The sequence below is a fragment of the Zeugodacus cucurbitae genome, chromosome 5 (genome assembly GCF_028554725.1).
Source record: "Zeugodacus cucurbitae isolate PBARC_wt_2022May chromosome 5, idZeuCucr1.2, whole genome shotgun sequence".
In the NCBI taxonomy this organism is placed as follows: Eukaryota; Metazoa; Arthropoda; class Insecta; order Diptera; family Tephritidae; genus Zeugodacus; species Zeugodacus cucurbitae.
The window spans coordinates 56,270,219-56,282,308 of NC_071670.1; the positions used below are offsets into that span (position 1 = coordinate 56,270,219).

Consider the following 12,090-nt stretch of genomic DNA (forward strand, 5'->3'; position numbering starts at 1 on the left):
ATATGCATTACTTTGCCTGACTTTGTTTTTGTTGTTGTCCTTGTTATTTTAATTTTTGTTGACAGTAATCGCTTTAATGCCACACCAACAATAAATGCGACGCAGACAAATAATGAAATTTGTCCGAAAAAAATTGTGGTTGCAATTGCACCACCATCTCCATATATGAGTTTACACCCCTACATACTCATATGTGCGCCTCACTTACACAATGTTGGCTTAATAACTTCTCATAATCATTTATTATTAATTAATTAATTTTTATGTTTTTTGTTTGTTTTTAAACATATTGTTTTGTTGTTGTAATTATTACAATACTCGAAATTGTTTAAATGCGTTTTGTGTGTGTGTGTGTGTTTCTGTTTTTTGCTACCGTTAAACACAAAAACCATTTAAATGCACGCATAAACGCTTTGTTGTTGTTGCTGTTTTTGTTTGGGTTATTCAATTTAAAAACGATTTAATATTAATTTTTGGTTTTAATTGTACATAATGAGTAATAAAATTTTTGTTGTTGTTTTTTTTCTATTTTTTAATTCTCTCTCTCTCTATCTCACATTTATGTTTTTATGTGTTCGTGTTTTTGCTTTTGTTGTTTTCATTTGTGCGCTTTTAGTTTGGCGCAAAACTTTGTTTGCTAACTTTTTTCATTTGATTTGATTATTTAATGCCTTTGCTGTTGTTGTTTGTTAGAGTTTTTGTTTTTATAATAATTTTCATACATTCATTAATTACCGTTGTTTTTGTGCGAAAATTAAAATTTCATTATTTCCATCTGTAAAATATTTAATTGCAATTAGAAATGCTACGTAAACACACACAGTTATTATTTCTATATTTAGTTTGTTTGCCAAATACCAATTACGCCAAGTAATCTGCTTGTAATTTATTAATATTTGCAATTTGTTTGTTTATTTTGTGGTTTCATCTGTCACAGACAAAGCTTGACTTTTATTGCTATGTAAACAACATTCAGTTATGACATGAAAATTATTTTGAATTCATGGAATTATGTTAAAATGTTGTCTACAACGGTATTAACTATATTTTAAAGGAATTTATTTGAATACTAATGTGAAATATATGAATTTTTCATTCCGTAACTTTATTAAGAGAAGGTTTTAACAGCAGTATCGTAACCAAAGAACAATAAAACTCCAGTTACCAAAGACGTTATTCTAATACAGTGCCGTCTAAAGGCACTACCTGTGTTTTTAGGCAGTTCTTTCAATCCCAATGGTACCTTAATATCGTATATAAAGTTATTTCGCTCTTAAGTTGCGAATGATTGATCTCCTAACGACGATCTAAGCCTACAGAACTAATTTTAATCACAGAAAAGCAACCTTTGAACAGATATTTAGCGTGTTTCAAACCTCTTAGGATAAATGAGAAAAATTAATCGATATCGATCAACTATTTCTTGATTTTCAAACCGCTTTCTGCGATACGACAAGAATTTTCTAAAGTTAAAATTTGGTCCACCTTTCTGTCTGACTAAGAGAAGGTTTTAGCCGCGTTATCGTAACCAAAAACCAATAAAACTCCAGTTACCAAGGGCGTTATTCTAATACAGTGCCGTCTAAAGGCACTACCTGTGTTTCTAGGCAGTTCTTTCAATCGCAATGGATCCTTAATATCGCGTATAATGTTAAATGTATCGTATGTTTACATATAACGAGATTATCTCCATTTACAAGTTTAACTCGATAATCTGTAATTAAGAAATGAGATTTCCCATACAAAATTCCTCTCTGGATAATCCGAGATTATAAAATTATCTCGTTTTATACAATTAGATTTTCGGTGTTATTCCTAGGTTTATCGATAATTTTACGAAGAAGAGGAGAAATGTCAAATGAAAATGTAAACAAAAATGGCCGAAGAGCTCAGCCTTCAGAACTAACCTTAAGCGCAGAAAACAAACCTTTGAACAGATATTTAATTAATAATGATTCGATATCGATCAAATATTTCCCGATTTTCAAACCTCTTTCTGCGATACGACAAGGATTTTCTAAAATCTGTTGAATCCCCAATGATTGGGGAGCTCTAAAAGTTATTAGACTATAAACTCTACTCATAAAACACATTCCTTTCTTAAATAGTACATCTTGGTCTACAGCCATCATTAAATTCTTGACAAGTTCATTGATTTTGAAACCTTCCTCAGCATTATTTACAACATCACGTATACAATCTAAAGAAGAATACATTTTGAAACAATGGTGTTCTCTAATTGTTCTTAATGAACATCATGGTCCATGTTAGTACCACGGCAACATCCGAGGAAGAACCCATCGAACAATACAACTACTAGATCATCAAATTAAGTTTGAGATATTTCGCCCAAGAGTGAGTGGATGAATGCCTACTAGCGTAGAAATAGATCGTCACGAATTTATCTAGCATCGGTTGTTGTGGTTCGTTTCATCAAAACGCAACGAATAAGATGGCTAAGACATATTTCAAGAATGGGTGATTCATGGGCCTAAAAGAAGGTATAGAACTCGAAAACATACATCGGCAGATCAAGAGGAAGGCCAAAAACAAGATGGTAGGACGAAATAAACGACGATCTGAAGAAGCTCCGAATAGAAAACTGAAGAGAGACCGCAAAAGTCAGAGTAGCTTGGAGGCGTATTGTTCAGCAGGCCAAAGTTCACATAGAGATGTCGAGCCAAATGATGAACGGTTGATATAAGAGCTCTCTCTGTTTGAAATTTGAAAAGAGAAACTTGGTTTCAATAGCTGTTTCCAACTGTCGACAAATTAACAAACCAAAGGGTTGCTAAGAAGGAGTCGGCCAAAAACCCAAAGCTGTTATGGTTTTAATGAAGTTGAAGAAGGTGAAATTTGCTTTTATTCCACAACAATATTTAAAAGATTTCATAATTCCATCGTTACTAGAAATCTAAGACAGTGCTAATATCAAGATCAGTAACTGAGCCTGTATTATCATACCCATACATTTAACTGGATTGAATTTTTCGAAACATACCCTTATATTGGTTTACAATCTGACAAGAAGCATAAATAATCAGATTTGGAATTCAAAATTGTCTGAAAAATATCTTTGGTTGAAAGTGCTAGACCAAACATATCGTCTATAGGAAAGTAAATAATCTTTACAATCTCGGCAAAAGATCTTTTGGACAAAACTTGACAGGAATAAAATAGTGTTGGTTTATGTCCTTGTGATGTCTATTAAATATGGACTCGATTGCTAGTATACTCAATCGCCTTTAAATGTCCTTCTCTTAGGAAAATTCTTTCGTCTTATGCTCAGCAAATATTTATAAACCACTTGGGTTAAGGATGAGCTAAATTTATCTTATACTTGTAGATTACCCAGTAGATTATTTGACGTGGCATTTGGCATGAAAAGTCAGTTAACTGTAGAACGAACTATTATGAAACACTTTAACTTTTTCGGCTTACATATATAGTAAATCTATAGTAATAATAAAACATTAAAAATGTATAACATCATATCAATGGCTGTTGGTGTTGGCTTATTTGTATGTAAAGTTGTTTTAAATATTTTTTCTTTTTTCTTGTTAAGTGTTTTTGTTTTGTTTGGTTGTGTTGTAGTTTTTGTAAACCTATGCAATGTTACTCAACTATTCTATTTTGGCCATCATTTCGCGCTGCTGAAACATGTTTTGCTTATCGAAAGCTACATACATCACTACACAACTGTATATCTGTACTTAATTCCGTAAACTCTCCACTTATACCCTGCTCACCTTTGATATTTCTGCATTTTATTAACCTTAATATAAAATACGAGCACAACTGAAGCTTCTTCAATTGTGGCTTCGTCTGCTTAGACTGTTGTTGTGGCTAACTTAGATCCCCTACACCATTTGCTAATCTTCAAAATTGACATGCTACATATTATAATCTCTCTTTTATTTCTCTTAGCTGCTTATTTTTTCACTCCGAATCAGAGTTGTTTTTAGCCGCGTGATGCTACTACACGTCTTCGAACATTTCTGAGCCTAAGCTATGCTATGCTTCGCAAATAACTAGTATCTCCGCCTTGAAGTGCTTCTTCGCACTATTTTTTAACTTACCTACAAACTTAGCTGCTTTATAAGTAAATATATATATATTTTACTTGTTGTTGCTATTTTTATTTTTTATGGTCTCATATGTGAGAGCTCCACACATTAAGCCTCCGACTGCACACACCTGTTTTAACTCACAGTACTACCCAGAACCCTCACACCAGCTTCTTCGCGTTTCTACATGTCGCCTCTCCCGCACTCACCTCCTCATAGTCTTCGCTTAACCTAAAATCTTCTTGAAATAGCTGACAGTTTCCGGTTTGGTCAGCACGCGATGGCGATTCGGCTTGTAGGGCGGCGTCTCGGTCTCCTCTTTCATGAAGTTGTGCGTCGGTGTTGGCGGCTCGACAGCTTGTACGGCATGATGTTTCGCGTGCTTAGTCTTGTGTGTCTTCTCGATGCGCGGCTGGCAAGTGCGATGTACACGCGTCAGCTTCCTGCCGTCGGCCTCGTCGGCTGTGGCGCTCGCATCCAAGGTGTCAGCGGTTGTCGTCTCTAAATCTGTGTCACTGTTGCATGCAGTTGTTATTGTTATTGTATGTGTTGATGGTGTGACCGTGGCTGCGGAAGCCGGAGCAGATGTGGAAGCAACTGGAGACTGGGTAGCTCCGGCATCAACTGCGGCCAAGATTGATTGGGATGAAGGATGTATGTTCTCGGTGTTGCCATTGTTTCGTAGTATGGCTTCTGCTATAGTTGTTGTTGTTGTTTTGGTTGGCTCTCCCTCCTGCGGTTGCTTTTGTGTTGTGGTTACGGCTTTTATTGTTTGCAACTTATCCATCTGCGCTGTTGTTGGTCGCATTGTAGTAGTAGTAGTAGTAGTGGTTGTTGTTGTTGTTGTGGCTGGCATGTCGTCGTCACCAACATTAGTTGTCAGCATGGTGGGCATTTCCTTTGTGTGTGGTATCCGCTTTACTGGCTTCTCAATTTCATGTCTTGCAGCGATGTCAACAGATTTCAACATCGTTGTTGTTGTTGCTGGTGCTGCTGTTGTTGTTGTTATTGTTAGTGTTGTTGCTGTTGCATGCTGCCTGTTGGCGCTAACAGCAGCCGGTGTTGTTAGTGGCGCTGTAGTAGTTGTTCCTGTTGTATCATCTGTATTTGTTGTTGTGGTTGCTGGCTCAGCAACAACTTCTTTGACATTTTCAATTTTCTCTGTTTTTGTCTTCATATTATTCAGCTTGTCATTGTCTTGCTGTTGTTGCTGCTGATTTGTCTTTGCCGCACTCGTGCTGTCAATTATCTTAGCGGTTAGCTGAGCTTGCGTCTGCTGGCCTGGTTGTTGTTGTCCCACCAGTACAGTAGATTTATCGATCGTTTCGCTTGTCAATCCATCTATGTCGGTTGACGTCTCCTCAGCTGCTGCTTGTACGGTTTCTGTTGTTTTTGTTGTTGCCGATTTTATTGCTGCCATTGTGGCGGTCACCGTTATTGTGGTCATCGTCTCAACGTCAGTTTCAGCACTTTTCTCGGCCTTTGTGTGGCCATGTGTTGTTGTTGTGGGCGTATACTTGCTTGTGCTGCTAGCGTGAACTGAACCATCAATCGGTTTACCTTGAGTAGAAGAGGTCAACACAAAAGGATGATGGTTAAATTAATTCAGATGAACGTAATAAATTAAATTTGATAAAGGATTCTTAGGAGTCATCTTTTGATTGAGATTGATATTGTTCTTTAATTTCCCAAAGACCTTGGCGAACACCGGAGGTTATAAATCAAAATTTTCTGGGCAGAGCTTTTGACAAAGAACCCGCGAGATCGATTTTTAACGAGCACTTGTAATACATCTTCGTCTCCCGAGACATCTTTAAGGCCTAAAAACTAATTTGGAAAACCCTACGTCTACGAAGTAAGCTCTAAATACAAAGAATTGTGTCAGAAAATAGAGTGACGAGGGTGAGTCGCTTATTTTGTGAAGCTGTGGGATGTACGGTACAAGGAATGAAAGTGGAACTTTTAGTCGGACGTCTTTTAAGATCGACCCTTTCTTCAAAAGGCTGACTCGAATGATAGACAGTGCCGCTATAAATTTAAGTTTCACTCTCCGACAGTGTCAAACTTACCTGTAGTCACGTGAATATCTCCATGTCCATCATGAGCTGCAGAGCCCGGATTGAAGCTTGGGCCGTGATGTTCATGCTCATTGTGCTTCAGCGGTGGTACATAATGAGACTTCACCAACAACATTGGTGGTATAAAATGAGAATTGTCTGCCAGCTCCTTTACATGGGGATGTGGTAACTCCTCGATTTTGGCGTTAGCGTGCTGCTGTTGCGGATGCATTGGATGTCCAATATTCGAAAGCGATTCAGTGTCTTCGATGTCTGTGGATTTAGGTGACGCATGTGATGTTGCAGAGCTGCTGGCCGAGGTGGAGGAGGAGTGAGTAAGAAGCTCAGACTCGGTTGTATGAGCAGGGGCGGCACTGGAGACATGCACGGTGGTGGTTATAGCAGGTGCTTGAGTAGTCTCTGCAGTTGTGGATGAAGCGAAGTCTGGCGCCATAGAGCTGTTGGGCGCACTTGTTGTCGGTGCGGCTGTTGTGGAGGTCACAGTGGTGGTAGGTGTGATTGTAGTAGTTGTTGTGGGCGCCAAAGTGGTACTACTTGTCGTGGTAGTAGCTGCCGCTGCTGTTGTATCGAAAATTGCTTTCTTCTCAAACATTGTTGCTTGTTTCTCCCGGCTTACTATCTCCTCCGAGGACTTTTCGGTTATGGGTGTCATTGTACGCAAGTCCTGTGGCAACACCTTCTTCTTATGTGGCAGCGGCTCCATGATTTCATTCGATACCTCATCATCTTCAGGTCCGACATGTTCCATCATCTCCTGTTCACCACTTTGTTGTGGCTGATCGCCCATCATCATGTCTTCCAGAGCCAACAGCTGTTGCTGCTTCCTGGGTTTTGGTGTTGGTGGTGGTAACTGTATGCTGCTCTCTTCATATTTCTGTGCGCGATTCTTCTTTTGATAATCACCACTATTTGTTAATACCACTTTCTTTGCGGCTTTCTTTACGGGTTTCGGTATCTCACCGGGGATATGATAATTACTCATGGGCATTGCCGCCTCATCGGCCTGCATCAGATCATCTACATTGAATTGTTCGATAAGTCGTTGTACGGTATTCTTTTCGGTTGGTACTTGCTCAGAGATATCGCTGCTGCTGGACGAACCGTAAGATGTCTCGCCCAGCGGTAAGAGTTCTATATCATTGTTCTCGTTGTTATCTGTGCGTATACTGTTGATGATTTGCAGTGATTTGAAGTGAGAATTGGTTATGTCGTTAATGCGTTGCGCTTCGAGACGCTCACGTGGGCAGATCAGTTCGCGTAGTGCGCGATCGCGGTCCTGTAGGGAAATAGGTAGTAGAAAGATGTTGTAGTTAAACTAATATAAGTGCTTGAGCTGAATAGGAAAATAAGGAGCGGGAGCAAGGAGGTTCTAACAGAAAATCCGGAGCTCTTTAATTAACCTTGTAGCTGGCCGGTGATTTTAGAAAAATAGAGAAACTGATTCGGAAGGAACTTGGAAGTATGGTATCGAAGTAAATAGCTAGAATTCAGAAATTAATCGTGGATATTCATCCGCTTGATTAAATTATGAAATGAAAACATCTTAAGACTCTTTAGCAAGCTTTTCGATACCATTTTTGAGGTATGATAAATCTCAATCGTGTCAATTATCAGCTCCCCTTGAGGTCTGGAAAATATAATAGGACGTTGAGACCCGAACCCGATACTTTCTACGTCTTCTAAAGAGATGGGTTTTCCGCGAATCCGACCAATCCAGTTAGTCCAATAGATAATCTCTTAATAAAGGTTTTATGGTGATTATTTCATGTAAGTCGAGAAATATTCTTCATGCATTGGGTAGAATAGGCAGCATTGAGTAGGCGGAACTTAAATATTTATTGCGAAGCTCCAATTTCACTTACCTGTTTCCCCTTGCATGACTGCTTCAACAGACCCTCTTCTGCGCAGTTACGTATCAGCTCAATGCTAGCAGTATCAGCCATGTATTGCATGGTAAGATTCGGCATATCTTTAAGTATGCACGAGTCAGCCCATGAAGGCACTGAAATTGTATGAAATTAAATCAACGAAAAAGAGGAGACAAGAAAACGAAATATTAATGTAGATTAAATAAATTTCGATTCGAAATAAGTTTCGATGGCTTCAATTACTGAGAACTCCGACATTTCAGTACGCCAGTAACTCGTCCACACACACTTTACACACGATTTTAAGCTTACAACACCGCAGAACACCACTCAACACTTACCCGGCATTTCGCAGAGGAACGATGCGGTCTCGGGTCCACCGCAACGCAACGCATGCCAGCGATAATCGCGTATGGGATCGATGACGGCGCATAGTGGTGCGTCCATTAGTGGCAACGATTCAGCCCAGTAGCCAGTGTCGGTGACCAGCGGACGGGAATTGCTGTAAATGTAAAGAGCATGGCATTTAAACTGCGTATGCGGAGGTGGAGAAAAGAGGGAGAGAGCGAAAGATGTAAAGTTCATTAGCAAAAACTGCAAATAAACCGTTGTAACTAGTTGCTGCCACTACATGAAAAAGCAGCTGTCTATGTGCTGCGCAGCTATTAGAGAACACATAAATTGCGGTCTACTTTTAGGCGGACAGCGTATTGTATGAAATCTCATTGCAATGGCGGCGCTTAGAAACTGCATTGCTTTTAGGCGTTTCAGCATATTTCACTCGAAAGCCTTAATGGCCGGGGCATGACCTGGTAAACACGTGCACCGAGTCGTGAGTATTTGTGTGTGATTTCAATGCGCTTTTAAGCCAAAGCAATAGTTGAAACGTGTTTGTGTATTTGGGTTAGCGTTTCATTCACCGTTAGAATATGAATGACGACGCCAGTTGCTCAAGTGCTTGGTTTGTTTTTCGCTTGCTTTATTTTTATTTTCGGCGTCTGCTGTCTGTTTGCTTTAAATGCTGTTGATAAATGGAACTTGTTGGAAAGTAGGTAACCCTAAGGTTGTGAGGGAAATAATTAAAAACATCAATTAAGCTGAATTGATTGGTTTGAAATGAAAATTGAAAACCCAATTGAAGTTAATTAATGGAAAATGTGCTATTGGGAATTGAAATTAATAAATTATCTAACTTTTTATCAGTACAAGAAAAATATTTGAACTTATTTTTTTTTATCAAAAGGTGATTTTTTTAGAAAGTGGATACAATACAAAATCGATTTTTTTTATATTAATATTTGTGGTTTTCATATCCAATTATAAAGTATCAAAATAAGCGCAAAACTGCGAAGAGAGGCATGGATTAAACTTAATTCTGAAATTTCTTCACTTAAATCAGCTGACCACAATTTCAGATTCATTCATTATTCAGAACGAACGGATCAGCATCAAAAATTACTTACTTACTTACTTACTAAATATAATTTTACTGAGAAATATGTTTGGACATTTTAAATATTTTTACATATATTTTATGGATATACATATTTATATTTGTATATATTTTCAGTACTTACGACCACATAAAACGCTCTGAACTCTGCGGCCTCATCAAACCAATCCAAACAATATCATTCACATCCAGCTCGCGAAGTAGATCTCTTGTTGCATCGAATTGGAAGCTGTTGTCGACTGTAAGTAAAATTAAAAAAATAAATGTAGTAAATTTTGTTTTAATGTTTTTTGAATTAAATATTTAATTAGCTAATGATCCCATAATGCTGCAGTGGTCTCTAAACTGCAACTGACCCATTCATTATTCTTACTAAATTATTTTTGGTATGTCATTTATAAATATAATTATAATCTTAGATATATTTCCATTAAATACATTTGGGTTAATTGATATGAGAAACTACCACAATTAAAGAAATGGTTAATGGGTTTGGCGCTTGCGAAATATGGCGTCATCCATTTTTCTTAAAGAGATAAATACATATTTTGTAGGTGTAAATAATGTATGATTTCTTCGACATAAGGCATAAAGACTGCCCTTTTTTACAAAGTCTTTGATTTACACCCATCATAATTACATAACCGTTATTTACACTTTTTAAAACATTGTACTATGTTCTTGATCAATATAAATATAGACTAATTAATCTAACGATTCTATAAAATTAAAATTTTGGATTGGATAATCACTCGGTGATCTAGAACAGTAGTCCCAAATGATATATAGAGGAGTTGTCATAGAAATCTCCGTCTGTTCCGGACCCTTGAATGTACTACTGTTGGTTAACCTATACGGTATTTGAATTTAACTTAAGTTCAAATAATCTAAGTAGTGTGTGGACCAAAAGGTCTTCCTTCACGACTTCATCATTAATTTTTTCAATCGTAATTTGCCACCGAATTTCTCATGCCACTTTTAGCTTATTGTTGTCGTTTTTGATTATCTTCTCTATGCCGTTGATATTGTGTCAGTGCAGTTGGCAACACTTCAAAAAGTGTATGTAAGGGAGGGTAAGGTGCGGACGGAATCAATTTTTAGTATTCTTAAAAAATTGTATGCAGGCAGTAATACAGATTACAAGAAAGCACTCCAAATGTATTCGAGAGATATAAAAACAAAATGAGAAAAAATCTTAATTTTTTCTATATGAAAACGGAGAAAAGTTTTATCAGAAATCAGTCAAATACTATATGGGACAATATTATTGAGTTTTGACATGTATGTATGTATGTATGTGATTGGCGTTGCAACCGTTTAACCGGTTATAGCCGAATCGACGATAGCGCGCCAATTCTCTCTCTCCTTCGCAGTTCGGCGCCAGCTGAAGATCCCAAGTGTAACCAGGTCGCTCTCCATTTGGTCCATCTTCAGAAGTATTAGCGAGAAATTTATCGCGTTAATTATAGTTGGTGGATTTTGCTTCTTTAGAAACTTTCTTTATAAAGGATTTTTCTCGAAGGTCTTGAGATTCTCAAACGCATGTCTTTCAAAGAATTCTGTTTGACATTTTGGATTGACCACAAGTAAAAGGAATTATAGATCCATATTTTTTTTTAAATCGAGGTAGCGCATCTGTCAACGGTGATTGCAAAATTCAGTTAATTCACTTTGAGGTTCCGCCGATATGAACAGAGTAAGCGATAAACATATTGTTCTCCAGGCAGGAAACATGGACTGTTTCATTAATTTTATCGTACTTTGTTGGAAATAAAAGTTTTGTATCTTTGAAAAAAGAGGAAAAAAGATAGGATGCATAGAGGGAAGGATGGAAAGTAATCTTGAATCAATACAGCACTTTATCATCAATATTTTACGGTCTTACGAACTATTGATATCAGTACAAATCTATTATACCCTAAGCAGCATGTTGCGAGAGTACAAAAATGTCCATAGAGAACTTTCTATCGAGATTTTAAACCAAATAATCCAACAGCAGCAGAAGAACAAACAAAGGTCCGAAAATCACTTGGCCGCTAGCTACTTGACGCGACCTTTGCTGAAATATTCAAATTATCGGAAGTTGCCAACAACACAAAGTCTATTTCGGATTTCCAAGGCACCATTTTTTTCTACTTGTTGTCCTTCATCAACGCTGCTGACACCGGCAAACGCTGCCGGTTAGGAAGCTGTCACTATGCATTATTGCAGTTTGGCGAGCACATTGAAATGAATTGGGTGTGTGTGTGTTACTGATAGGTCGAACGCTTTGTCGTTTTGTCGGCGCTTGACGACATTTTTCGGCTGATAAAAATTGCAAACAAAAATCGACAAAAAAGCGGGGCAGACCGAAAAGCAAGTTATCAAAATAGCAAGCGCGAACGTTGGCTCAGCGCAGTTTTCGACTATTTTTCAACAAAATATATGCCGCTTGCATACATTAGTGCTGCTGCTGCTTGTTGTTGCCATGTAGTTTTTGTTGTTTTTTTTCGCTGCGTTCAACCAAGTGGAAAGCGCGCTGCTTTGCCTGTGGCCAACTGACGCGCACACTCTCCAGGGTCAACAGGGCGTATGAATTCTAAATATAAGCGAGTGTTTGGTTTTTTCTTTGTTGACTACGCTCA

The 12,090-nt window shown here is 37.9% G+C and overlaps 1 protein-coding gene and 1 long non-coding RNA gene across 5 annotated transcripts in view; one reads left to right on the forward strand and one right to left on the reverse strand.

Annotated features, from left to right (window-relative positions):
- The window catches only part of LOC114803616 (uncharacterized), a 299,076-nt gene that overhangs the window by 153,035 nt on the left and 133,951 nt on the right, over window positions 1-12,090 (forward strand). For both annotated transcript variants that reach the window (XR_008471609.1, XR_008471610.1), the window contains exon 4: window positions 9,584-9,707. This is a non-coding gene — a long non-coding RNA (uncharacterized LOC114803616). The remainder of the gene's footprint in view (window positions 1-9,583; window positions 9,708-12,090) is intronic.
- The window catches only part of LOC105209059 (mucin-2), a 122,799-nt gene continuing 110,893 nt past the window's right edge, over window positions 185-12,090 (reverse strand). For all 3 annotated transcript variants that reach the window (XM_011179228.3, XM_029038226.2, XM_011179227.3), the window contains exons 4-8: window positions 9,591-9,705; window positions 8,355-8,515; window positions 8,008-8,147; window positions 6,137-7,421; window positions 185-5,627 (exon numbers count right to left, since the gene is read on the reverse strand). In XM_011179228.3, the coding sequence (XP_011177530.2) occupies window positions 4,294-5,627; window positions 6,137-7,421; window positions 8,008-8,147; window positions 8,355-8,515; window positions 9,591-9,705 (3,035 nt within the window). In that variant the 3' untranslated portion in view covers window positions 185-4,293. The remainder of the gene's footprint in view (window positions 5,628-6,136; window positions 7,422-8,007; window positions 8,148-8,354; window positions 8,516-9,590; window positions 9,706-12,090) is intronic.